The 24,037-nt window shown below is 39.7% G+C and overlaps 1 protein-coding gene across 1 annotated transcript in view; it reads left to right on the top strand.

Annotated features, from left to right (window-relative positions):
* Window positions 1–24,037, top strand: part of LOC145986858 (uncharacterized) — a 48,777-nt gene that overhangs the window by 13,346 nt on the left and 11,394 nt on the right. Inside the window, exons 2-3 of the mRNA XM_083121330.1 lie at window positions 523–687; window positions 4,424–4,746. Of these exons, the coding sequence (XP_082977456.1) occupies window positions 534–687; window positions 4,424–4,746 (477 nt within the window). The 5' untranslated portion in view covers window positions 523–533. The remainder of the gene's footprint in view (window positions 1–522; window positions 688–4,423; window positions 4,747–24,037) is intronic.

Here is a 24,037-nt window from a genome sequence, read left to right as displayed (position 1 = left end):
TTCATTCAGAACTTTTTTTTTATCAGATGCGTACTTTTTGAGATATTTCGTTGTGTCAAGCTAAAAAACTCACCCGGTATAGTAATATCATCGTGTGTTTAATGAGATTAAAATTGGTACACCCACAAATCAAAGCCCTTATGCAGTAGGGGTTGGAATTTTTGCACTAGTCCAAGGGCTGCAACACTAAATACGGTCATGCGAAGGGAGGGTGGTGTTTAGGATATTGTTAACTCCGGGTCTCGACATATTAATCCGGGCCTGTCACATGAAAATTCAAAAAAATAAATAGTTCCTTACTCTTCGAAATCCCAAACACGAAGGGATTTTATGCAAGAGGTCTCAGAGCATAACCTCTGACACTAAGTATTGATGGCAGTGTGGGAGGGGAGTATAAACAATTTACAAAACACTTCTCAAATACTTGAGTGTTCAGTTTTTTTTCCTTTGTATCTATTACCCAAATTGTTTACTAAGCCAAAAGTTCAATGTGCTGAATGACAACAAAATTTATTTTCTTAGGTGGAACGTCGATGGCCTCCTTCTCGTCCGGGACTATATTCCTGTTGCTAGCGTGGGTCACGGCGTGCGCTGCTGTCACAGGCAGGCCAATGATGACCGACGTGTACTATCAGGATGACCAATCGGACAGGGAGAACATGTTCCCCGCCAGCGCTCAGCACTACAGTAAGTTAATCTTGCGATTGGATGATTTAATCAACACTCACTATTTATAATTCATACTATTAGGCAAGGTGCTGTATTTCGGGAGTGTTGCCTACGTTTTTCTCCTTAGGTGTAGATTTGTGTATGGTCCTATTTCGTAAACCCGATAGATGCAATCTATTTATGATTTGGCACACACAGGAAGTGTACTATGTAGAAATCCTATCGGTATGCCAGAGACCCTGGTTCGAGTCCTTGTCGAGTCTGAACTTTTTCGCTGGAATTTTTACATAGCTGCAATATAGTTTTAAATTTTAGGGTAGTGCTTTAGAAACAAGGTTGTTAAAGGTCCAGGAATATTAAATAAATTGAATTCCGGTCCAGGAGAAATATAAGCAAGCGTAAATGGGTTCTGGACCGTAAAGAACCTTTATATCTGTAAAGTATTTCAATTCGGTCCAGGAAACTTTTTTCCGGATCAATTTAAATACGGTCCAGAAACCTGTTATTTCCGAATCAATTTAGGTACGGTCCAGGAACTATTCTTGCGAATAAATTTAAATACGGTTCAGGAATCTTTTGTCCGGATCAATTTAAATATTGTTCAAGGACCTTTTTTCCAGATCAATTTAAATACGGTTCAGGGACCTTTTTTCCGGATTAATCCCATTAGAATTTATGGGTTCCTGGACCTTCAACAACCCTTTTTAGAATATCAGAGCTTGTAAGGATGAATTATTAAAATTGCGGGCATTTCTGAGAGGTTTGAGTAGCTGCATTAGGTTAGGAGAAGGAGTCGTCATTAGCAGTAGCATAGGGGAGGGATACATTATACAATATTAGGTATTTACCAATTTTCACCTTCGTTTTAAAGGATTTTTTCAAAAACAAAAATTGTAATCGGGTGTCATTTTATGCTGAGATTGGTTTACCCGAATTCACTACCTTCATTTGAAAATTTTGATTTTTTAGACATTTCGGGAGGGGCTGTAGTCCTATATGCTTCCTCTGCGCACGCCAATTACTAAGATTATCTCTTTTTTCCATTTTTTCCTTCCTTTCTATATCTTTCTCTTTTCTTTCTTCCCCTATTTCTATATCTTTCTCTTTTCTTTCTTCCCCTATATCTTTATCTTTCTCTTTTTTCTTCCCCTATTTCTTTATCTTTCTCTTTTTTCTTCCCCTATTTCTTTATATTTCTCTTTTCTTTCTTCCCCTTTTTCTTTACCTTTCTCTTTTCTTTCTTAACTTATTTATTTATCTTTTTCTTTTCTTTCTTCACCTATTTCTTTTTCTTTTCTTTCTTCACCTATTTCTTTATCTTTCTCTTTTCTTTCTTCCCCTATTTCTTTATATTTCTCTTTTCTTTCTTGTTGCAACCTTATCTTATTTTTCTCTATCATTGTTTGTTCTATTTCCGCTCTCTTATTTTCCTTTATATGTCTCTTTCCTTCTACCTCTGTCTATCTTTTTTATTTCTGTGTCCCAATCTTTCTTTTCCTTTTATCCTACTGTGTGTGTATGCAGTGGCGGCGATTATTGGGGGCGAGGGCGGCAGTTGCCCTTCCATTTTTGCCACTTTTGCCCTCACACTATGCTAAATCTATCTACGAGGGAAAGTAAACTGTCTTTACCCCCCAGTTTTGGCATCTTGCCCCCCAGTTTTTGTATCCCAATCGCCGCCACTGTGTGTGAGGATATTCCTGTATTCGTGCATAGGTTATTTGGATAGTTTAGGGTCCGGCCTTTCCCACCCTGTGAAGATACCCTTGGGTGAGACGATGAGGGGAAAATTGACATGAAAATTGAGGAAATTGTCCTCCGCTTGAGATACTGGTGTACACTCATCGGCAATAAAAACGGGATACCTATATACTGAAATACTCGCTTCCCTGCAAGGCGTTATGTGTGTTGCCTAAATCTACGACGTTGGTAGAAGTTGCCGTTGAAAATTTGCTATTAAAATCCACTTATTGCCGTATAGGTAGGCAACACACATAGCGCCTCGCAGGGAAGCAAGCATTTCAGGATTTCATTTTTATTGCCGTTAACTTTACGTAGGGCGCCACGTGTCCCACCCGTGGGAAGTGAAAGACAGGTGAGAATTATGGCAATTCAAGCAGGTTTTTGGGAGGGGAGAGGGGGGAGGAGCAAGTCCTGGTTTCACCTGATTTACATCAATTGGTATAGCACTGGCACGGTATGCCAGTGACCAGAATTCGAGCCCTGGTCAAGTTTGAATATTTTTTCTCTTAAATTTCTGCATAGTACATCTGTGTAAAACTGTCCATTTACGATCAAATGAAGCACGAACAGCAGATTGGATTCCACGCTTAAAAGAAGTGACGTCAGAGCACACGTCATATTTCTTCTCGAATTCGTGGTTAACGTTGAACGGTTCCAATTTAAGCGTTTCAAGAGATATTGTGGACCAATCATAGCACATGTTATTGAAATCGGTTATGAAAAAAGCATCAACGTACAGAATAGTATTTATTTCTATTCTACGGTGAAGAGAGAAAGACGCGGTGTGGTGTATTCACGTGATTGTGACTTGCAAGAAAAGGAGGAAGGACTGGTGGAAATTTTTTGCCTACATTTATTTAATGGCAATTATACTACAAAGAATAATGTATATTTCTACAGAAGTGAGTGATGTTATAAATAAATTATATGTGACATCCAACCGCAAAATATTATTTATTGTGTTGACCTTAAATTGTAGTTCACACAAACAAAATGGAGAGAAATTACCTATAGTGTATGGGTGTAAAATTATATTTTATGAAACTATTTTATTTCACCATGATGGTGTCTTAAATTGCATTTAGACTATAATACCGAGAAAATACATCACACTTTAAAGACATTTAATTACAAAACTGGATGTGTTCTGGAATACATCTTCCTTTGGAAAGAAAATTGTTATCTTTGGTACGGCTAATCTATTTATGTATTTTTCTTGTTGTATATACTGCCACCAGATGTAATATTGTCAGATTTTTCATTGATCGTGTACGGGCACAATTTCAGACCTATCTAGATTGCCAATAAAAACTATTCAACACATTTTATTTGTCGATTTTGTTTTGTCATGAATGCTCTGTTTTGATGACAATTGAATCCTGTACGCATATCCGGCCGTAGGTGGGTGTGGGGCGTATAACCAAAATTATACAGAGATTTTGGTTCCTTAAATCCTTAGTCTGAAGAACAAGTGCTCTATATAATCACAATATAAACATTATTGAAATTAATAAACAACTTGTATATTTCGTATTATTACTTAAGAGGAATAAGCAGAACATGTTGAAGGTTAAATCCAAGGATTGTGCAAGTCTAATAAAATATTCTAAATTTGTATTTATTTTCATTTCCGATGTGCCAGCCTGTGGAGGCATTTATATTAAATCTGGATGTGTTCAATATCAAACTATTATTTTGCCTATCAAAGTGGTAATTTTTAATGATCCAACAACATTCTCTATCATAATTCAGAGGTCCCGGGTTCGAATTCCGGTTAGGACATGGATGTTTGTGTTTGTCCAAAATGAGAAAATATAAAATTTACTAAAAAATTATATGTGTGAAAACTGAAAAAAGTTAATAACGGGGGATACTACCGCTTAGGGGTATTCCTTTATGTAAAAAAAATTAGGGCTCTCCCTAGGACCGGCTTTGACTGTACGGACGACTTAAGGTAACCCCATTGCTATCTTCTGGAAATGATTAACTCTGAATTATTCCTACCCTGCAGGCTACTGGGACGGAGACTACGGCTATCCCGGACACATCGGAGGAGGAGGGGGACTCGGAGGGGGGCACGGAGGGGGGTACGGAGGGGGCGATGGCTTCGGGGGCATCAAGCCCAACCACAAGGCCCTGGCGTTGAAGGCGCTGCTGGTTCCGCTCGCAGGGGTGGCTCTGCTGGGGGCTGCGGCCACCTTCATCTCCAACCCCATCCTGCTGCAGCTCGGCGTCGTCACGGGGAAGAGGAGGCGCCGGAGCTCCAACGATCTCGACCCTCAGGCTCAAGAGAAATTGCACGAAATAACGCTACTGGAGAAATTCATGGCCAACGTGAGTATACTTTTAACAAGCATATTTTTTTCATGTTTAGGCATGTATTTCGGTGGTGGTTACTTTTTAAAACTGTTCTGTAACTGAGTTACAGTTACAGTCACAGGCAGTGGCGTGCTCGAGGGGGATTGGTGGGTCATAATCCCCCCGCTTTGGTCCAGTATTTCTAAAAAGAGAAACACCAAACCAAAGGTAGGAAAGGATGGGAAAATGAGGGCTGAACTACTAAAAAAAAAGTACACATAATATCCCCTTTTAAAAATCTTGGGCACGCCACTGATCACATGCCCCAGCTTTCTGCTTCCCCCTATAATTCCTCAAAAAGTGTATGTGTGGGTGTGTATTATGGTTGAGCCGATACCTATAACGATAACGATACCCTTACCGATTACCATGGATACGCACCAAAATTGTACATATTGAAAGTTGTTCAAAATACTGATTAACACCATTTATAAGCATCAATTTACCAGAATTTTGCTTTAAAATGTTCAAAACTTACGTCATAATAAAAAAATACCTGTTTTGTAATCACAAAATACAGTTTTTTTTGTTGTTTTTTTGTTTGTTTTTTACATAATATTGGTATAAAATTAATGGAAACTTCAAATTTTTGCACAACTTCCAACATTTAGACCCCGAAAAAATGTCACTTGACACTCTTTTGGACCCCACGAACAATCAAAAAGCCGGTATCGGTAAATAATATCCAACCGATATTTTCTGATACTGCTACCACTAGTATCGGCCGATATCGATGCATCGGTATCGACTCAGCCCTAATAAATATGTAAAATATCGCTTGTGTCAATCTTGTTCCCTAATAATTTAATGAAGTTTTCGAAGGATAATTCCCAAATACTGTTATTTTATAAGTAACTCTGAATTACTTTTATGGATACTATTATTTTAGATAGATACAACATTACAGATTTACAACTAGTTTACCAGTACATGAAAAATTTCCGTCGTTTACCTGAGCTTTAATCAGAGATGAATGCGAGTGCCTTGTATTGATTGTAGAAATTTAATCTTCTGTTTTCACTGCAAATAGTGGTACTTAATGTATTTTGTCAACTGTATTTGTACGAGGTATTACAAGATTGAAACATAATACTTGAAAATAATATAAAGAAAAATATACAAAAGGGTCAGTCCACGGCCACTATTTAATGGCCAAATCACACGGAACTGGATTTCGAGAGGAATGCCCCAGTTGGCGCTGAACTAAACTGGCTATCTGTGTGGAAATCATGGCCGCCATGCTGACTGTTTGACTGGTTTTGACTATTAGGCCATGTTCTAATTGCAACTCGCTTTCTCTGCTGGATTCTGTGGAACAGCCCTCAGAGCGAAGTTTGGCTATGTGAAGATAATCTGTGAGTTTGCCAAAGGAAATTTTTGGTTTGTGGATTCCGAGTGGTAGTTGATTTTCTGCATTCGGGTTCAGTTCTTTAATATTTACGAATTTATGCAAAGCGATGAGATTTGTACGTGACAAATATGATTAACCAATAATGAAAATCCTTATTATTACAAGTGTATTAAATGTCTGACATATTTAGCTGAACAATTTTTTTTTTTTTTATGAATGAATCTTGCGAATCTCATGTATGAATAATAAATATGCATACCAGCAGTGGCGTACGCAAGGGGGGGGGTTACGGGGTTTAACCCCCCCCCTTGAGCTTGTGAAATATTATGAAAAATGCTGAAAAAAATTAAATGACCAATTTTTCACAGTCAAAGATCTGGGACAATAATATTACTATTACTACTTCTAGTACTACTACTGCTACTACTACTACTAATAATAATAATAATAATATAATAATAATTTGAATTATTATTTCCATGCAGCATGGAGAAAAGCACAGCATTCCAAACACACGCGTCTTTCAGAGTGATGTCTTGAAAATAACCACGAGTTTATGAGGTTAGGTTAGGGTAACTATGATTTAAAAGAGAAAAAGTTTTTTTCTATCTCAGTTGCAACAATGTTCAACACACTGGCGTACGCAGGATTATTTTTTCGGGAGGGCTGGAATAGTAAATGTGGATAGCAAATGGCTTCGATTTGGAGGGCAGTATGCATAATAAAATATTTCGTATTTTTGGAGCTTTTCAGTCTATTAAAATTGTATTCAAAGACAAAAATGGTAATCGGGATTCACTTTAAAAGAGGTTTCGCATTTACACATTTTGATTTTCTTAAAGTTCTTAACGGATTTTTATTTGAAAATTCTGATTTTATCAAAATTTCGGTAGGGGCTGGAACACCGTCGGCCACCCCTCTACGTACGCCAGTGTTCAACGAACATGTATTTTTTTGTGTGTGAACAATGAGAATTAACTAAATAAAGTTATTGGTACGTTGTAAGAGGCTAATGAATAGACAAAGGCTAGGCGGACAAGAATACAGTCACCAATTCATCTTCCCATTATATTGTTTACCACAGCTCGTTCGAATGTCTCTCTTTAAAATGGCTCACCTTGTTGACTAGACAATTATTAAAACGACAATAAGCTTAACTATTGTAAAATGTTTTGTTGGTAAGAACAGCGAGATAATCCAGATGTGAATTATCGAGGACCTTTATTCGGGGAAAAAGCCGGAAAAAATTCAACCAATTTCGGGAATCGAATCCGGATCTCCCGTGTGATTGTCACTTGTCAGACGCTCTACCGACCAGATCACCGCAGCTCCTTGGATGAGTTCCATACTTTGATTATTTCAATTTATTTTAATATATTTTCTTGTATTTATGGCTCTTCTTCACCATTGAAATGTCTCACCTCGTTGACCAGACAATTATTTCGTAACAAATAAACAAAACAATGCTCCCAGGATTTGATAAAAATCGAATGACTAGAAAGTAATTTCGTTCTATTGTTTTCATAAATACTATATTTATGTAGATCTCTACTACTTAATAGTAGTAGTAGTGGTATTTGTAGTATTATTAGTATTAATTCAGCTAATTAATTAATTATAAGTATTATTAATTAATTGTGATTATTATTATTTAATTAAAGTATAATAAAACAATGGTAATGTGAATTTGGAAAAAGTTTTAGAAATAACACCCCCCTTGATGAAATCCTGCGTACGCTACTGCATACCAGAGTTAATTAAAAAGCTTGTTCAGAACGCATTGATTATCATATTCTCTTTCGAGCCAATTTCTAGTCCATTCTTACCTTTTTTTTAATTTTTAATAACAGCAGTAATTCGCCTACAACGTTCTTCAAATCGCTCGTCCATCTCTACAGATTGTCTGCTCTGCGCAATGTCTTATGGGAACAAAAGTATACCGACAAGTACGGTAACAAGTAGCGTGTGAGGCGAAAACTAGCAAATGGGTAGCCAGTCCAGCGCCAACTAGGGCATTCCTACTGGAAATCCAGTTCCGTGTGATTCAACCTTTACTCCTGGTCTTGCTACGCAATTGTTGAATTCTGCCCCTGTTCACTGGAACTAAACAACCCGTCATGAACACGTACAATGGCATTATTTCTTTCCAAATAGCAAAACCTATTGACACTTCCATGCCAGAAAATGAAATGTAACAGATTTAAACGTTTTTGAGAGACTTCCATCGTCCAATTCGTGCACGAGTCAGATAAATGAATTTTAGAGAAGAGTTTGCAACACTTACCCACAGTGAGGAAGGCAAACGCGATTTCTGGACAGAGCCCTGCGTCAACTTGCCAGACGAAACTTGCAAGAACAACATAAGTCAACGAGAGACATGCAGCAAGCTTAGACAAGGAGAAAACGCGAACAGAAAATTGCGTCTTGGTTGGAGAACAGGCACCGTCGACAAGGAAGCACGATAACATTCTAAGTAAAGCGGAATCATCACTTCAGATTTTGACAACACTTTATCCTTTCATGGCTCATGCAGAAAGGAATAAATACACGAAATATATTTTGAGAACTTCTGAAAAATCTACGCAAACGGCGTTTGCCCCACCTCTCCTTAGCGGACCATTGACTACGTTACTCCCAAACGCTGGGAGAGGATTGATTTCATGCTGTTACATGTGAATGTCTTTATTCAAGAATGCGTATAGCAGTTGCGCTCTGAGTTAGGGCAGTTGGGATAGTTACATAAAACTTCCTCGATGTTTTAAGAAGGATGTTTTTTGATTGGATGTATTTCATGGAATGTTAATTCCATTTCATATATTGCACGTAACCACCTTACCGGAAAAAAATATTCAAATCTTGCTTTAGTTATGTGTACAACTAGTCTTTGTCAAGGCTGCACACAGGATTTTTTTTCTCAGGGGAGGCGGCAGTGCTTAAAAGTAGGGGAATGGTTTGTTGATTTCGTGCTTTAAGCCCACTATGTGCACAGTAGGGCTAATTGGTACTGGACCTACAGTTTAAAGTGGGATCCGAACCACTATGTGCCTCCACCGGGTATCGAACCCGGGACCCCTTGATTACAAGGCGACGACGATACCACTACGCCATCGGGGATGCTATTTAAAGTGGGGAAACGTGGCTAATGCTTGCCACCAGTTAAGAGAATTCTCATAAAGCATACCCGGTACCAGGATAATTTGTATAGATATAGTCACGGCTATAAAAATGGGCGTGTCCTCCCATTTCGCCATATTGCGTTATCACCTTCTCCAAAACAATTTCAAATGATTTATGTGACACGAACTTTCTAAGGCGAAACGGGACATCCCATTTTGCCTTATCCTGTTTTGCCTTACACACAAAAAAATTCCCACCTGGAAATATTATCGACTTGATGGGGAATTCATAATGGGAGCTCAGAGCTTGTGTTGTTGCCTAACTTGGCTCCCATTGTCCTGTCGGTTAGGTTAGGTTAGGTTAATAATACATTAATAATAATAACCCTTCATGTCGATAATATTCCCTGGTGGGAAATCTTTTGTGTGTAAGGCGAAACAGGATAAGGCGAAATGGGATGTCCCGTTTCGCCTTAGAAAGTTAGTGTCACATAAATCACGCGAAATTGTATTGGGGGAGGTGAAAACGCAATAAGGCGTAAAGGGCCAGATCCTGAAACACTGGTTTTCCTGTAATGCGTTATGTGTGTTGCATAACTCCCCGGCGATATCAGAACTTGGAATTTAATATTTGCTATTACAGTTAGCATTTCGCCGTAGTGTTAGGCAACACACTTAACGCATGCAGAGAAGGCAGTATTTCAGGATCTAGATGTTCTATTTTTATTGCCGGTGACTGTACATAATCTGCTGTCTTTCGCGGCACCCGTCGTCAATGTATTCACGTTACAATTTCAAAATTTAAATTATATCTCGTATTTCCAGACATCTCAGGGGGGCAAGTGCCACCCCTATCCCCATCTGCAGGCGCCCTTGGTCATTATGAAGCATTCAAATAATTATATTAATGAAGAATGACATTTAACAATTTTATCCTACGGAAAGAGGCTTAAGAATAACAATCGTCGCTGCGAGAAAGAATATTCAATTCCTCCTGATTTTTAATATTTTTTTTTTACAAAATGCTCGGCTCCTACTCAGACTTTGGTTGAATACATCTTTATTAACATTTAATAAAAAAAACCTGTGCTGTCGCAAAATTTATTCAGTAGGCTCTTAAATAATACAGATTAAGGCAGGGATCTTCAACTCGTCAGGCAGTGCGGGCCACATTAACAATTTCAATCACGCTCGCGAGCCACGAAGCTGTACTACGGTATTGAGAATTGTGAGATGCTTCCATCTACCATTTACTTCATCCGGTTTCTATGTTAAATACTTAATTTTTCGAACGGGCACGGGCCACGGGAAACGGCTCTGTGGGTCATTGGTTGAAGGCCCCAGGATTAAGGTCTCACCCAAGAATCAATCATTTTCCGAAACCAGCACAGAATACCTGAAGTGACCTACTTATGCACGCATACACGTACATCAAGCACGTATCTTGAAATATATTTCGGGGGGGAGGAGTTCGAACCAAATCTCAGAAATATTATTTTATATAAATGATTATTAAAATAATCACATTAAATTAAATTAATGACATTAATTAAATGTAATGAGATACAACAAAATATATTCATTATCTAGCTTAGATGTAAATATCGCAAAATAGTGTATAAAAAGAACTGCCCAGGCTAGGAATTTCTGTCAAATAGATAAAGAATTGAATATTTATTGAATAACAAAAAACAAAAAAAAAAGAATGTTAGATCTAAAAGTAAAGTTCCTGATTAATATTTTATGCATATTATTATATACAGGGTGGGCACAAAGTCGCTTTCCCCAAAACAATGGGGGTGTAAGGGGTATCTTCCACGTAGGCGCCCAAAAGTCAACCTCACTTCCACGTAGTACACCCTGGACTGACGACTGGCACTATGGCCAGTATAATTTTTTGTGTTGTCCTGTTTTTTGTCCTTGTGTGTGCTGAGTGCCCGTTTACAGCTTCAGCTTTTAACAGAAGTCAGAAGATTTTAAGATTTTTAATTATGCAACGTTAGAGTTGTTATTTGTAATGATAAGGGGCTGGCCCCCGTGTAATGTGAAGGGTGCAAAATAGCCTCAGTGCTGACGCACCCAAAATTTTAAATTCAATTTCAATTCAATTCAATCCCCAAAACAATGATTTCTTCATTTATTGGGGAAACCGACTTTGTGCCCACCCTGTCTAAGTACAGTATGTAACATTCTTATTCGTACACATGGATTTTCAAAGAAAATGCTTTAATATCTGAAAGGAAATACACTCTTTTAAAATTGTTTCTTTACAATTCAATAACTAATATCATTAGGAACATAAAACCTTATCCAAAATTCTGTATAACAAATGACAATAATAAATTGAATTAAACTGAAAGAGAAACATGCCAATTTTTTGAACAACTTTTCTATTCGTACACATAATAATATAAAAGAAAAAAGTATATTCAGAGCAAATTGACTGACGGTTCTAATACTTTGATGCGTATCCTTTGGCTTTAATTACTGCTTGACACCTGTTCTTCATAGAATTAACCAGTTGCCGACATGTTTCAGAGCTTATTTTATTCCATTCGGTTTGCACAACAGTTTTCAACTCTTGTTTGGTCTTGACGCCTGTTTTATGGACTCGCCTCTTCAAAATTGCCCACAAATGCTCAATGGGATTTAAGTCTGGACTTTGAGCTTGTGTTTGTAGTAGTTTGGGCACATTCCATATTAGCCAATTCATGTTAACTCGCGCCTTATGCTTACTGTCGTTGTCTTGTTGGAATCTGTAGATAGGCAGCATGTCCATTTTTTGGGCACTCTGCATTACATTGTTCTTCAATATGTCCAAATAGACATATGCATCCATGATACCATCAATAAATTGAATGGTACCAACACCTTTGGACGACATACAACCCCAAATTATTAATGATCCACCACCGTGTTTAACTGTTGGAACTGCGTTAATGTGATCATTGTCTTTATTTGATTTTCTCCAGACCCTATTTATCCCATCTGGACTCGTCTGACCATATGACACTATCCCAAACTTCCTGGTCCTTGTGGATGTGCTCTCTCGCGAATGAAAGTATATTCCTGCGATTTACCTTATTTACATACGGCCTCTTTCGTGGTATTCTGCCATGATATCCATGCTTCCACAAGGCACGTCGAACAGTTTGATCGGACATCATCTTGCTGCCAGCAACATTTTCTACTAACGGTTGTAACTGAGGAACACTTAGTCTGGGGTTATCTCCCACTCTTTTTAAAATAAAGCGTTCATCACGTTTATTCAACCGTCTCTCTTTTGGTTTTCTCAGCACATTCTGTGTTGAACCTTCCTCTCTAAATATGTTTACTATGTATTGAACTGTGGAATGTGATTTATTGACTATGTGTCCAATTTTTCTTAACGAATAATCTCTAAGAGCCAATTTATAATAGCATCCTTCAGATCGGAACTAAGTTCCTTCACCTTACCCATTTCGAACACGCTGATAGTTAGACGATAGGCCTACAACAATACCTACGCCAGCATTCCGCTTGACGGGGAGCGCGCCTGCATGTTCAAACTTGTTACGAAGTTGCAAACTGCACGAAATCGCCCGAATAGCGGTGGCGCTGTATGCGAAGAAGATTGAAACTCTTGCCTGTACGAATAACAATCAATGTTGCATGAAACAGCGTGTTTTTCTCTTTTCACACAAATTATATGCTCTGTTTATACACTTTGAACATACATTTTTATTGACATTTGTTGGTGAAACCTTCATTAACATTAATTTCCAAGTACATATGAAAATGATTATATTTACTAGTAGATATGACATTTTTTCCTCGGAAATTCTATGTGTACGAATAACAATGTTAGCTACATACTGTAGCAGGGTGCAAAAATCTTCTTTGATACTGTCCTTGACAACCGTATGATCCCAATATAATTCTTGCCTTCCAATAAGTTCGGCGGAATTAAATAACCTTCGATTAATCAACAAATATTAAAAAGACTTGGTAAGTCTTACCTGCTTCATGAATAAGATCGGCGATGATATGTTTCATGTTCCACCTGCTAGAGCTCTATATGTTCACGTATGTCATTTCGAACACTTACGGTTATAACACAACGTACGAACAACAGTAACACTATCTTACAATGTTAAAGTATATTCACCCTTAACTGTGACTGGGTTTTCTCTTTCTGCTCACAGACGTACGTAAAAACTGTGAACTAATTATGCTTCCAACATCTTTACACCTCTCGGAGTTCACACTGGATTCGCAACACACGAAAACATTACGAAAACTCTGTCTCTTCTATTCTGAACAAAGCCCGTTACCACACATCACTTGTACGTACAGACGAATGTAACAAACGCAGTACCTCAGATCCAGTGCACATAGTGACAGCGACACTAGCGCCTCCACAGCGGTAATTTGAATCGCGAATACAGTTAAAACAAGACATCTGGCAACCCTACATGATAATGTTTCGCGCCTCGTGTTAAGCCTGGACACTTTAACAAAACCACACAAGTAACATGAAACACCTTCCACGCAGTGGCGTAGCGTGATTGTATGAAAGGTGTAACACTTCCTTAGATAAACCTGACCTGAATATTGGATAAAGAAAACCCAAAGATATTTTAACTAAATAGAATCTATTTGAATCTAAGTCATGCATGGGCATACTCAATTTCAAACACAAAATGCACATACACTATGTTAACAATAATAGCATATGTATTACTTAATGAAAATTCTCATTTATTCTGTAACTTGATCCGACAAATTTCGCATTCAGCTTAGTTAAGGACACAAACCCTTCTTCTGGAAAGGTCATGTGATATTTTTATTCTTATTATTATTTTTCTTTCACTAAAAAAACATTTGTGCGAAATGCGTAGGATACAATTTGCAAATGCAAATGCATTCGAGAATATTACTCATTATCATGGTTACGATATTTGCGCACATTTTGGAAAGCATATCAAGAAACTTAGTGAAAGGAAAAGGTAAAAAAAAGTATCTGTAAATCATAACGCTAAATATTACGCGTATGCTTCTAACATTACGGGCAACTGGGATGCACGCGCCTAACTTTGCGGGCGCTGCCGGATCTAGGATTGCCAGACATTCCTCTTTTATCTTTAACTTCGCTGCTTCTAATGAAGGTAATATCCAACATTATACCATCTCTTTGTTAACTTAATAGTTAGTTTACACATTTAAAATAACACCCGTTTTGTTAGCTACACCTCCCGTCAAGCATTGTTGAAACAACGCGGGAGTCGATTTTCTTGGTTCTCTTCGGACCGTGGCAAACATGAGTCAGACGCAGCGGGGACAGAAATTCTCGCCAGTTCGCACTCACTGTAATGCGCCTTACAGTTTGCTTACAGTGCCTGAGAATCGGGGCGCCCTGTCATTGTTGAGAAGATACTACGTAAGCAAACACACCCTCTATGAACGAGTCCAAATCATTTCTTCCATTCACCCGCACGTAAGTCCTCTCAAGAAGCCTTACAGAGGAACAACTCGAATCAAAGCAAGTCCTCAATTGTTTCGTTAAAAGTTCTACTTGCAGTCTGATATTGTTATGTGCGTTCAAGCGATAAATACGGGAATGAAATACGTTTTCTTCAATAATTTCAACTTGTAAGGTGGACTTACAAGCCTTACGTGGGCACTACGCCGCTGCTTCCACGCATAAGTATTCCGTTTGAAAGAAACCATCCAGCGGGCGGTGATTAAACCTCTATTGTTACGAGGCGAGTGGCGAAAGAAGCAGACACTAAGGACGTATCGAACGAAGTAAGAACGGTAACAAAAATATGGGGTGGATGATCAAGGGGATAGGATGTAAGCGCAAATAAATCAGATACTAAGACTAAGAAAAGAAGAAGCAAAGCTAGAAAGAGGATTGCAAGAAAAGAAAAACAGAATACAGATACAAGTGAAAAAAATATATAGGAAGATTATATACGCCATTTTTCATATCTCCTTGGCCCTCCTGTCGACCGTCGTGGACCCCCGTGAACAGAGGCACAGAAACATATCCAGAAATGAAATACTGTTCAATGTGGTGGAAGCCTGATATTCTTAGATGATATAATATGTAGTTGTATATACCAGTTCAACGTAGTGTTAATCACTAATAACTAGTGCACAGAATGAGGAAAGACGGATATAGTTGGAACTGACAACACTGCAGTGCTTTACAGCGCAATTGAAAGTAAAATTAGCGTTCAAGGCAGGGTTGAGGAGTAGAGGTTTCACCTCGAGCTGTTTGGCTGTTTTGGTTTATTTTACTTCGCTTTTCTGCCACTTTTGGCTAATCGTAAATATGAGGATGAGTGATGATATGATGCAATTGACGGAGTTCGCGATAGGAAGTGATAGGATCAAGACCTGTAGTTCAAGCGGTCCTGAGTAACTACCACCGTCTACCTGTTAGAGCTGTCTTTGTATCCTTTTCCTGTACAAATAATTATTTGTGAACTAGTGATAGTGTTGTGAAGTGATCTAGTGATTGCGTACCGAATTATTTACGGGACCGTGAAATAGGCCCGTTATACCATGGCCGGGAATCATACTCCGGACTCCCAATCCGACATGGACGCTGAGAAAGATTCTAATAAACGTTCTCGCGACGACGTGGACGATGTTCACCCCGATAAAATCTCCAGAAGTGATACAAATAACGTGTCCCCCCAGATTCCACCTACCTATTGGTATGGCACGGATATGCCGGGTCCCTACATAGTCCTATTTGACGGTATAGACACTAACGAGAAATTTCTTGCCGCTGGAAGTGTTGGTAACTACCTCCGTAAGAAAGCAGTCCGAGTACAGTTAGTGGAACAATGCGGTCGTAATCGCGTCCGGGTGACTTTCCCCACCGCTAAAGCTGCTAATGAGTTTCTCACGCGTAGTGCAATGCATCGTGATATGGGAGTCAAAACGAGAATTCCCTTATCGTTAATTCAACGGGAAGGACTCATATTTGGAATCGCTCATGACGTGTCAGAACAGGACGTACTCGATGGTTTCGAGAGCCCTATCCCGGCCCTTTCGGCCAAACGCATGAACAAAAAACTGTGGAAAGAGGATGGATCTTTCCAGTTAGTTCCCACTAAACTATTTTGCATCACATTTCGCGGTAATAGTTTGCCGGAGAAAGTTCTCATTAACAGTGAAATATTCGAGGTTCGACCACGTATACGATCAGTCCAACAATGCTCCAAATGTTTCCGATACGGCCATTTACATTTAGTTTGTAAATCAAAATCCAAGTGTGCTAAGTGTGGATTGGACTCCCACCCAGAGGACTGTGACAGTACTTTGAGTTGCATCAATTGCAAGTTACCACATTCAGCCTTAGACCGCAACTGTGCGAGCTGGCGTTTGGAATCCGCTGTCCAAACCAGCATGGCTGAAAACAATTTATCATATCGGGAGGCGAAACTCAAGTTGCAAGGCATATTCCTCCCCACTCCCACTCGCGATGATGTTTATCGACCCCGAGTGACAAAAGCGGCATTCCCTGACTTGCAGACCTCCCGCACAAAACCTTTCTTTCCTAATCACACATGGCACTCCTCAAACAGGACATATGCCAATATGTTTTCCCCGTTACGTAATCAATCTGACAGAGACTTTCCTGAAAATAAGGATTCTCAAACATCATTGGATTCGTATCGCTTTAAGGTGCCATCCTTTAAGACTACTTCTCAACCACGAAACACTAAGAAATCCAAAATCCGCCCTTCTCCGAGGAAAGAACCACATCGCCGTCCGCGATGGGAAGACGAGGACGTCGTAATAGAGTCCGCGGCTAGTTCATCGACCCTTACTGACCCAGAGGAAGCGACGTCCCAATCCATCGGAAACAACGCCTACCCGATAAATAACACTCCTTCCCATTCTAAGAATTTCCATCGCCAATCATATGTGCACCCGAACAAGAGGCATAATAATCCCCAAACGCACATTACTGACCGCCCTACCGAACACAGTGAGGTGTATCAGGCTCTTTTAGAAATGATTCCCAGCATGTGGGAAACTGTTAGACACATACGGGACAATGCTCATCGAATTCGTCTTATCCAACACATACAATTTTTGACAGACAAACTTTTAACGTTACTCGAAGACACCGCTTAAGGTAATATCGGAAATGGGTACCATCTTACAATGGAATGTAAATAGCTTCTCCGCACGGAAACTCGAACTATTAGACCTAATTGCAGAACACCACCCGCTTATTCTTTGCTTGCAGGAGGTTAAAGGAACGAAGCACGAGAAGTATAGACTTGCTCATTATCACTTGTACGGCAACCCTACGCATCAGCGTGGTACTGTCATCTATGTGCATGAAACCCTTTCCCATGCCGAAATACCAATTCCACATACCCTTTCCCTCGTTCAGACCTTCCAACTAGAGATAGTGGCTATCAGAGTCAACATTAATGACCACTATATAGTTATCATTTCCTTATACATTCCCTCCTCAAACAACTCACAACGAATCCGTTTTCCCGAGTTACAAGAGATCATAACCCTTGCTCCGGGCCCCTACCTCATCCTCGGAGATTTTAATGGCCATCACCCCTCTTGGGGACATCCGTACGCGGACCGTTTAGGGAAAAATCTAGATGAATGGATCACACACAACCGGTTTATACTTTTAAACGATGGCAGCCCTACTCATTATCCATTAAATAGCAACCGCCCCTCCTGTATTGACCTCACAATTACTTCCTCCCGATTGTACAATAGTTTTCATTGGGTAAAGGAACAAGATCTCCGTGGCAGTGATCATTCCCCCATTTTACTCATAGCCCGCAGATCGTTTTCCACATACTTGTTGCGTGACAATAGGGAGTCGGTCCCAGTGAAACGTTGGACCAAAGCTTCCATTAAATGGGACGCTTTTACAACACAATTTAAAAGCATTTATGATCAAACAACTCCCCACACTGATGGAAAAATAACATATCCACGTTTCCTCAGTATGATTACCATTGCAATAGACAATAGTGCCCATCGAAGCCAATATCGTAGCCCAGTTAAATTTCCTTCCCTCAGTTGGTGGACCCGAGACTGTGCATTAATAAAATGTCAAAAAAAAATTCAATTAAAACGATACGAACGAAACCCCTCGCCGGGGAAGAAAATCGAACTTCGGCGACTACAAGCTAAGGCGAAGAAAACATATTTAAACGCGAAAAGAGACGCATGGCATTCATTTTGCAATTCCCTCGATTGCACAGATAGCCTCAGCTCCATATGGAATAAATTTCATTCAATTAGGAACCCGGCCCAGCCACAACGGAAAAATCTCGATAGACAGTGGGAAGCAGAATTCATGAACATACTCACGCCACCCTCTGTATGCGCGCGAGAGGCTAAATCCTTTGCACAGAATTTCGAATTCACTGCCGATTTCCCGGCAGTTACTACTACCGAAATACAACAAATCTTAGAAATCGTGCCGAACACTTCCCCGGGATATGACGGTCTCACCTATGACATGCTCAAACATCTGCCACAGCAAGGTATACAATTACTTGCTCACATATTCAATACCGTCTATCGCACAGGACGAATCCCTATCGAGTGGCGTCACCACATAGTTCTCCCCATATTAAAACCTAACAAACCTCCCGCGGAGGCAAAGTCATACCGACCCATAGTATTAATACCAGTAATTGCCAAACTTTTCGAACGAACATTTCAACAACGCATTAATTGGGCGTTGGAAAAGAATAAACTCTTTTCGCCAACACAAATGGGTTTCCGCATGCAACATGGAAGCCAAGATGCCATAGCTACCCTAACGGTTGAAATCCAAAATAGCCAGATTACTCATGATTATTGCTTTGGCCTCTTCACTGACATAGAACATGCTTATGATGCAGTTCACATCCCGATCTTATATAACATGATGGTCCAACTAAACATACACCCCATAGTAGGGACCATCATCTGGAATTTATATCACGAACGAAATTTACAATTCTGGTTTGAAGATAGATTGGAAGGCCCCCGTATAGCTCGCACGGGAATCCCTCAGGGTTCGCCCCTTAGCCCCCTACTATTTAATATCTATACCCACCAAATACATCACCTCAATATGCACGGCTTTAAATTGTTACAATATGCCGACGATTTGTGCTGCTATAAATGCACCCCTGACGCCACGCAAGGTTTACTCGCTCTAAAGAAAACAGTTCCAATTCTCATACATCACTTAGATACCTTAGGCCTCAATATTTCCATTCCGAAATCCAAAATCATAATTTTTAACTCGAGAAAAATGAGCAGTTACCCTAACAATATCACAGAAATACAGCACATTCCAGTAGTCGACAATGTCAAATACCTGGGTGTATACTTTGATAGGAAACTGAATTGGACAAGGCATCTACTATATCTCAAGGAAAAGGGTCTAAAAATTGTTAATTTACTCCGCTGTATTTCCACGACCAGGTGGGGAGGACACCCCCATACAATGCTCTTATTTTATAAAAATTGTTTTCGTGCATTATTTGATTATGCAGCACCAGCCTATGGTGGAGCCAATTCAAAACTTCTTACGTCTATCGACGTATTACAACGACGAGCCTTACGTACATGTCTAGGACTCATGCCGTCTAGTCCCAATGTTAGTGTATATTTAGAAAGCAACGAATCTTCTTTGTCCCACAGACGCATCAAACTCACTGTGCAATATTTGTTTAAAACGTGGGCGCGACACGATCACCCGTTTAATAAAACATTTGCGTTTCAACGACAATGGTTTGGCCTCCCGACCCCCCCTCCCCCCACTAAACGTTTTTTTTTCTTACAATGCTATAATTTTGACCCTGACGCTTACCAACAAACTTTTACCCATCCGGACCCGCTTATCTATCAACTGAATATTCCCACAGAACCCCGAGTAGAGATACAATATGAAGATCATGGCCGACATGAAAATTATAGAGACTTGTGGCCCACATCAACCTTTATTTATACTGACGGATCGAAGTCTGCAGACGGTGTGGGATGTGCTTTTTACGTACCATCTCATAACATCACCCGACAATTTTCCCTCCCATCCGATATGTCGATATTCTCGGCGGAATGTTATGCTATCTTTAAAGCATTACAATTCGCCCTGCAGTTCCGAATCGATCATTCGTTAATTCTTACGGACGCATTGAGCGTACTTCAAACGTTAGCACGAACAGGTCGGGCAGCATATAAATTAACGGTATTTCCTTATCTTATTCTCCGAATCATGTTAGAACTTCAACAGCAGGGTCTGTCAGCGACCTTCACATATATTCGTGCCCACAGTGACCTCAATAAATATCAAGATCGCGTTGATGTAATGGCCAAACAAGCAAGAACGAAAGAAACTGTTACCCCGATGCGCCTGCCGTACACTGACCTCCTCCCACGGGTAAAAATCAAACTAGAACAACAATGGGACGATTGGTGTACCCAGCAACTCCTCAATACCAATACATATAGATGGCATGCACAAGTCGGCAATAAACGCCCTTGGTTTCAACACATTAACCTACCCCGTGCAGTTTTAGTGTTTGCCATGCGAATGCGTACAGGTCACGTCGTTATACATCCCAGTTCATATATCGTGCCTGCAACTTCCTGTCCGTGTGGAGAACCTATTCAATCAATCACACATTTGTTCTTACAATGCCCAATTCGACAACAACATCGTAATACATTATACAAACAGTTACACCGTGTGGGTATTCCATTTCCAATGTCCCTTTCGACTCTACTCTACGAGCCGCGGTCTGATGTCATGTGGATACTGTACAGCTTTGCACGAAAAAACAACATTGTAACATAAACAAACAGACATTTGGAATGTAAACAAACTTTCTCATAACAAACCAAATAGGACCCCTGGCAAGAAATCGCTCATAGGCGGTGTGTGCCACTCAAAGAAGAAGGAAGGAAGGATGCAATTGACGAGGGAACACTCACCCATGGGAGGGTTGTTTCACTCTTTGCTCATTTCATTGGTCTCCGACAGGGACGGCGCTACGGGGGGCAAGTCTCAGCCCCCCTTTAGCCCCCTAGATTTTTGTAGTACGACAGATGCATTTCGACTGAAAACTTTAAAAGTAGAAGTTTATGTTTTCCATTGAAAACTTCCATTGAAGCAAGTACAAGTACGTTTTCGAGTTCGGTTAGATGGCAAGATTGCTTTATTACGATGTGTTGTAAAATCAAGGAGAGGATGACAGATGAAGAAATGCCTGGATAGCAGTGACCTCTGATCGTTTGATACTAAGTAATTGGCCAATCATGAGCCCCCAAACTTGCTACGTAATCTGCTGGTTGCCTGCCGTAGGTGGACGTATTCAGTGGCTGTGATTTTGTTCTTGGATTGTTGGCATATACAGCTCATGTTATTAACAGCTATATTAGCCTCTGTAAATCGTGTCACTATATTTGGGAATAGGTCTAACAGTCGTGACAAATATTTTTTTATAAAAGTAGGACGACATTCAAAATCTAAAGAGCAGTCATGCTTCTTTATTAGTTTCTCATTCGAATGAGTGTAAGCGATGTTCTCTTATTGGTCTCCTTTCATCCATCCTTATCGCTACAAATATTCGACAGGGAGAAATACGATGTTAAAGAATTAAAAAGTACACAAACTGCCTAATTATAATTCTACCACATGCTAAGAATTGGAAATATTAAAATTAGGCTCCCAACCTAGATAATAGTGATGGCTTGATATCAAGAGGTCCCGAGTTCGATCCCCGGTGGAGGTAACATTTCAATAAGTGAAATAATTCTTGAAGCTTTCCTGGCGGCGAATATTGAAGAGGTTCGGATTCGACTAGCTCTGTAGCTCTCGTTCCGATTAGCCTCTGTGCATATTGTGGGCATTGATTTGATACAATCTATCAGCAGTTATTTTCACTAATCAAATTGCCCATCTATATTCGTTACTTTTATGTCACTATATTTGTCTCCTAGAGCAAGTTAATTTGTATTGAAAATATGTTTGTTCCTTGAGAGTGGCACCTCCTAGGACGGTATTTCTCTCATCCTCCCCGTGTTTTGCCCTAAGTTCTGAACTCCAGTCGATGAACCAGAAAACGTAAGATATTTCGTCATGGCAGAGAAAATGGTACCATGAACACTTTCTATTGAAGGGTGGTATCGTTTATGTGATGCCCACTTTATTAAGTGAGTGTCGCTTTTCTGAAGCACAAAAAGCTACAATCTTCCGCTGCTCCCTATACTGTTATGGTTTTGACAGCTTAGTTAACGTGTTTATTTCACACTAACTCTTAACGTTAACTTTTGGCACACTTTGAGTCGGAAAGGAAACTCAAAATATAGACTCTTCAGCAGCTGCTTGCAATGGTTGAAACATCCAAATTGCATTTTACGAACTTTATAAGTTTTGTGTTATTGAAATGTGCATACTCCCATTAACGGCTGCTTGTAGCAAATCTAGAGTTACCTCCGTAATCGAATTGGTAACGAGAGGTTGAGTGCTCATAATTTTAGTTTTTATAGTGTATTTTGTATTGTTCATATGAATAGTAAGTCTGTGGTATTATTCCACTCAATAATAGCTTAGGAAAAGAAAACAATTGTATTTTACATAAAAGATTCGTGTCTGGAACAAAATGCAGTGACTTATCTTCGAATTCGACTGTAAAATATGTCACTGGTAAAATTTTACCGTAGTAAAGTATTAAGTAAATACCTTTTAGCCGGTATAAGTTAGCCCCAAGAATTTGACTCCGAAATCGGTAGCCCCCCACTTATTTCAGGCTGGCGCCGTCACTGGTCTCCGAATCGTACAGGTAGACCAAAGATTCATCCATAGTCATGAAGCGTGCAAAGAAATTATCATCCTCCTCCAACAGAGCCAACATCCGTTGCGATTTTCACGTCGAGTTTGATCCTGAATTTGGGTAAGCCAGCGGGGAATCCATCGTGGCAATACTTTAGACATGTGCAGTTGTTCGTGAATAATTTCACGCAATCTCACGACTAAGACAAACTTCAATCTTGATCATTTCAATTCGCCTGCCTTCGAGGACAAGAGCCTCCACCTTGTTCATGGTGTCAGGAGCATCCGTGATTGGGTGTCTCCAGGATCAAGGCTCATGCGAGAGGGACATGGGTCCGGTTTGAAAGTTCCTTTCTAACCTCACAACAGTCCTCATACGATGGACTATCATCACCGTGCATATGGTTTTGGTGGGCTCTGTTTAAAATATGGCGAAACTTGATAACACTACCAGCTTCAGTTAGGTCTATCACGCAGATTACTGGTATCTACCCGCTCCAGAAATGAAACAAGTTGGCATAAGTAGTTGCAATTTATATCATGCACATAAGAATCAATGATAATAAAATAACGTCATGGCGATAATTAAAACTTTACGGTCCTCCTAGTAGATCTAAAACTTACATTTCTTGCAATACTGCGTTACAATAAAAAGAGATGAGTGTTTCGCGTTTTGATGAAATTATAGTGAAGGATTATAATTTAGCTGCATTATGAGTGCTCCAAGTAAGATTTGGAAGATGCTATTGTCCAGCTAAAAACATTTTCAAAAAGCATCCTTTCAGCTCGGACACTTTGCATAAGCATCCCCTACCTACTGCATTGTCTCCAGTTTGATCCACACAAACATCCCTCCCCACATATTTTGAAACTCGAGGAAGCATACCCCCCAGCTAGAAATTTCTACATCGAGAACTGTGTATTAACAATTCTAGGCATGGATAAATTATATCAGTTCTAAAAATATAATGCTTAGTGTTA

The sequence above is a fragment of the Lepisma saccharinum genome, chromosome 4 (assembly GCF_977018435.1).
Source record: "Lepisma saccharinum chromosome 4, izLepSacc3.1, whole genome shotgun sequence".
In the NCBI taxonomy this organism is placed as follows: Eukaryota; Metazoa; Arthropoda; class Insecta; order Zygentoma; family Lepismatidae; genus Lepisma; species Lepisma saccharinum.
Note: the sequence above shows the minus strand (reverse complement) of the source record. Positions and strands in the feature narration are given on the sequence as shown.